Source organism: Oryzias melastigma, linkage group LG8 (assembly GCF_002922805.2).
Source record: "Oryzias melastigma strain HK-1 linkage group LG8, ASM292280v2, whole genome shotgun sequence".
NCBI lineage: Eukaryota > Metazoa > Chordata > Actinopteri > Beloniformes > Adrianichthyidae > Oryzias > Oryzias melastigma.
In genome coordinates, this window is record NC_050519.1 from 6722590 (window position 1) to 6727086 (window position 4497).

General features: G+C 37.7%; 1 protein-coding gene across 2 annotated transcripts in view; it reads left to right on the plus strand.

Moving 5' to 3' along the window:
• Positions 1-4010, plus strand: part of LOC112146952 (complement C1q-like protein 2) — a 9119-nt gene extending 5109 nt beyond the window's left edge. The window contains exons 1-3 of one of the 2 annotated variants that reach the window (XM_024273050.2): positions 2860-3219; positions 3295-3429; positions 3503-4010. In XM_024273050.2, coding sequence (XP_024128818.1) covers positions 2973-3219; positions 3295-3429; positions 3503-3789 — 669 coding nt within the window. In that variant the 5' untranslated portion in view covers positions 2860-2972 and the 3' untranslated portion in view covers positions 3790-4010. Of the gene's footprint in view, positions 1-2859; positions 3220-3294; positions 3430-3502 lie in introns of those variants that run through there. The other variant, XM_036213180.1, reaches the window with a different exon arrangement.
• Positions 4011-4497: the final 487 nt, after the last annotated feature.

The window sequence follows — 4497 nt, forward strand, 5'->3', positions numbered from 1 at the left end:
AAAAAAAAAAAAAAAAAAAGAAGCTAGCATATTTGATTTACTGTAACCTTTCTATTAACTGGAAACAGTCTGGACATTTTCTTCTGATCTATGGCCTCAACAATGAGTTTCCACCCACAGAACTGCTGCTCATTGGATATTTTGCTTTTTTCTTACTATTTTCTGTAAATTCTAGAAACTGTTGTGGGTGAAAATCCCAGGAAATCAGCAGTTTCTGAAATACTCAGACCAGCCTGTCTGGCAGTAACAACCACATTCAAAGTCACTTCAATCACCTTTCTTCATCATTCTTATTCTCAGTTTGAACTGCAGCAGATCATCTTGACCATGTCTACATGCTTAAAAGCCTTGAGTTGCTGCCATGTTATTAGAAATTTGCATTGAAGTGCATTTTGACAGGGGTTCCTGTTTTGGTCACCAGGTGGCAGCATTAGTGTCCATTATCAGAAATAACAAATTCAGAATAATTAATTAACTTGACATCAAACTTGTAATTTTTAAGTAAGATCATTGAAAAAGCTGTTTTCCATCAACTAAATGAATTCTTAATAAAAAACAACTGCTATGATGTCTTCCAGTCCGGCTTATTCAGACAGAACCACAGCACTGTAACGGCTCTGACCAAAGTGACTAATGACATACGTTTGAATACAGACAGTGGAAATATGTCAGTGCTAGTTTTACTGGATCTCAGTGCTGCGTTTGATACAGTCGACCACGCTATGCTACTCAGACGACTGGAAAACTGGGTGGGTCTCACTGGGCCAGTACTAAACTGGTTCAAAATGTACTTGGAAAACAGAAAATATTTTGTGTCAATTGGTAACTTCACTTCTGAGCCAATAGAAATTACACGTGGAGTGCCCCAAGGCTCCATCCTGGCACCACTTCTATTTAACATCTACATGCTCCCACTGGCCCAGGTTATAAAGAACAACAACATTAGTTACCATAGCTATGCAGATGACACACAGATATATATTAGACTGACACCAGGAGACCGAGGCCCTGTACAGGCTCTTGGTAAATGCATTGAGGACATTAATGACTGGATGTGTCACAACTTACTTCAATTAAACAAAAACAAAACTGAGGTTATTGTCTTTGGGGCTAAAGAAAAAAGGTTAGACGTCACTACAGAGCTTCAATCTATTCAACTAAAAACTACCAACCAGGCCAGAAACTTGGGTGTAGTGATAGACACAGACCTAAATTTTGATAAACACATTAAGGCAGTCACTAAATCAGCCTATTATCATCTCAAAAATATCTCAAGGATTAAAGATCTGATGTCTAAGCAGGACCTGGAGAAACTAGTGCATGCTTTCATCTTTAGTCGACTTGATTACTGTAACAGTGTTTTTACAGGACTACCAAAAAAATCCATCAGGAAACTGCAGCTTATTCAGAACTCTGCTGCTCGGGTTCTCACAAGGACCAAGAAAGTAGACCACATCAGTCCAGTTCTGAGGTCTTTACACTGGTTACCTGTCTGTCAGAGGATAGACTTTAAAGTTCTGTTACTGGTTTATAAAGCTTTGAATGGTTTAGCACCAAAATACATGACTGACCTCCTGACCCAGTATGTACCAGCCAGACCTCTCCGGTCATCAGGATCTTTTATCAGTTCTTAGAGTCAGAACTAAACATGGAGAAGCTGCATTCAGCTTCTATGCACCACAGATCTAGAACAGATTTCCAGAAAACATTAGATCTGCTGAAACACTCAGTGTATTTAAATCCAGGTTAAAGACTCACCTGTTCTCAGTTGTATTTGATTAACATGTATTCAAAAGTTTACGTCCGCACTGTTTATCTATGCTTGTTTAAATTAAAATCTTTTTACTTTCTTTCAATTTTATTTAAATGATTACACCTTTACTCTTTCTTTTATGTTTTATGTAAAGCACTTTGAATTGTCTCTGTACATGAAATGTGCTATACAAATAAACTTGCCTTGCTTTAGATTCTGTGCATATTGTAAAACAGGACTACAAAGTCTTTCCCCCAAATATGCATTAATTGGGAAAGAAAAATGCTCTTCTGAAGAATAAGAATTGTAATACAGAAAGTAAAGCATTTTTTCTTGAAACAATAGAATTTTTACCTTCTTGAGATATAGTTTTTAAGTTGTTGAAATATTTACCACCGATTTCTTTTTAAAGGGGCCCTACCTTGAAAATTCTACTTTTTGAGGTTTCAAATGCATTCTACTGTTCATTCCTCACTACAAGGAACCCCAGAGCGGCATTTTGATCCGTTCTTGAATTTAAGAGTAATCCTGTAAAAACCTGCACTGTCTGCAGCAGCCCTCCCATAACCACAAAAACGAGCGGTTGGAAACGTGCTGACGTAAGATCAATGCTAACACCTCCCTCCAAGAAGAGTCTGCTCTGACAGCTCCGCCCCTAATGTAACATAACATTCACTTTATCCCCTTATCCAGTGAATATCAGCAAAAAAAAAAACTTTCATTTTAGATGCAGAATACCGTATATCTTCCGGTTGTGTCCTGTCTTCAATAAATTCCAGCTCAAATAGGTGTTTGTTACTTTTTATTTTTAGGCGCCGCCCCTTCAACACCCCCCCCAGTTATTCTTTTTTATTTTCACAGTTTTAACTGAGGTTAGTTCTCCAACAAAAAAGCCAAGGTAAAATATTTTTGTATTCAATTTGTTGTTCTTTTACTACTTTTTACACTATTGAACATAAGAAAATGTAGTTCTTTTTTACTAGAATTGTTAACCTTAATTTGAACTAATTAAAAACTATAAAGTGTTTTTTTCCTTACTTGTGTTTTCCCGGATTGTTAGGATCGTTAAACTTGTTTTCAACCACTTTGAGGATTTTACAGTAATTCAGAACAATAAAGGTGGAGGTCAGGAAGCTGGAATTTCCAGTTTTGCACAATAACACAAAGCATAAAAGGCGAGGGAATTCTCAGCAGAAACCAGAGACACACGAGAGCAGAAATGGAGAAGATTGCTGTCCTGGTTCTGGTGTTGGGCTGCTGCTTCTGTGCTGCTGACAGCAATGAAAAAGGAGGTCAAAACTCCGGATCCACAAGCTCTTGTGACATGTGTTCCCTCACAACTATTGCTCTAAATGTCGGCGCTCTGGGGGAGAAAGTTGCAAACATGGCAGACAAGATAACGTTTTTGGAGACCAAGCTCCAAAACACCGACAGAGAAGTGCTGGAGCTGCGGAGCCTCATTGGAGGTAATGTTGAATCTGTTTAAATGAACTTGTATTCCAGAGTGAAATCTTATTAATGATATTATTTGGTTGTTCCAGGAACTCCACAAGTGGCTTTCTCAGCAGCTCTCAGAGATTCTGGCTCTGGGGATATTGGACCTTTTACCACTGCTACTCCACTGAAGTATAAAAAGATTTTCTCCAACTATGGTGACTGCTACAATCCTTCCACAGGTATGCACCAAATAGACTAAATTGAACGATTTACATTGATGTCAGAGTGATCTATCGTCCTTATTGTCAACAGGCATCTTCACTGCTACGGTCAGCGGGGTGTACTTCTTCCGATTCTCCATGTTTAATAACCTCAGTCCCACTCCCAACTCTGTTGTGGTTCTAAAAAAGAACGGTGAGAGTTTGACGTCTGTCTGGGACACCAGTGGAACAGACATCAACGACATGGGAAGCAACGCTGCAGTCATCCCACTGAAGGTTGGAGACAACGTCTATGTGGAACTGCAAGCAAACAGACTCGTCTTTGATGATGCGGGAAACTACAACACCTTCAGTGGATTTCTGCTCTTCACTATGTAATTGCAATTTTATACTTTGTATTCATAATATAATGATTATACCATGTTAACCTTATGGTGTCAGTTTGAAAATAATTTTTTTTAAAATGATCCTTCATGGATTTTGGTTGTAATTTCAGAGCCCTTCATGATTTTCAGGGAGTCAAATACACACGTTGTGTGACTGAACTATGACACTACGTTACCTGTTTATTGTAATAATAAAATCGGTCCAACACAAGAGGTCTTCCGCTTGTATGTGTTTCCTTAACAGCTGGATTCTACAAGTTTAAAAAAAAAAAAAAAACTCACTGCAACCTCTCAATTACCAAATTACCAATTCCTACAGAGCTCCAAATGTCCCCCTGCATAGGCCAGAACATGTTCAGACCCGTCTGAAGTCTTTCCACAGACCACCTGGATGATCCAGAGGAGGACGGAGAGAATTTCACATTGTAGATAAACCCAAAATAAAAAGTTGCATTGCCTGCGATAATGATAATGTGTATTTGAAGCTAAACTCTAAATTAGCATTAACAAAAAAGTAGGAAACAAATTAGCCAAAAACGTTTGTGTAACCCAGTAGAGAAAAGGCCTAAAAAAAAGATCTTTATGAAAGTATAAAATTTGAATAAAATGAATAAATATAAAAAATAGGATACAAATAATTTTTAAAAAGAGTTAAAACTGTTTAAAGGTTTAAACATTCACTTTGTTCTGTTTTGTTTAA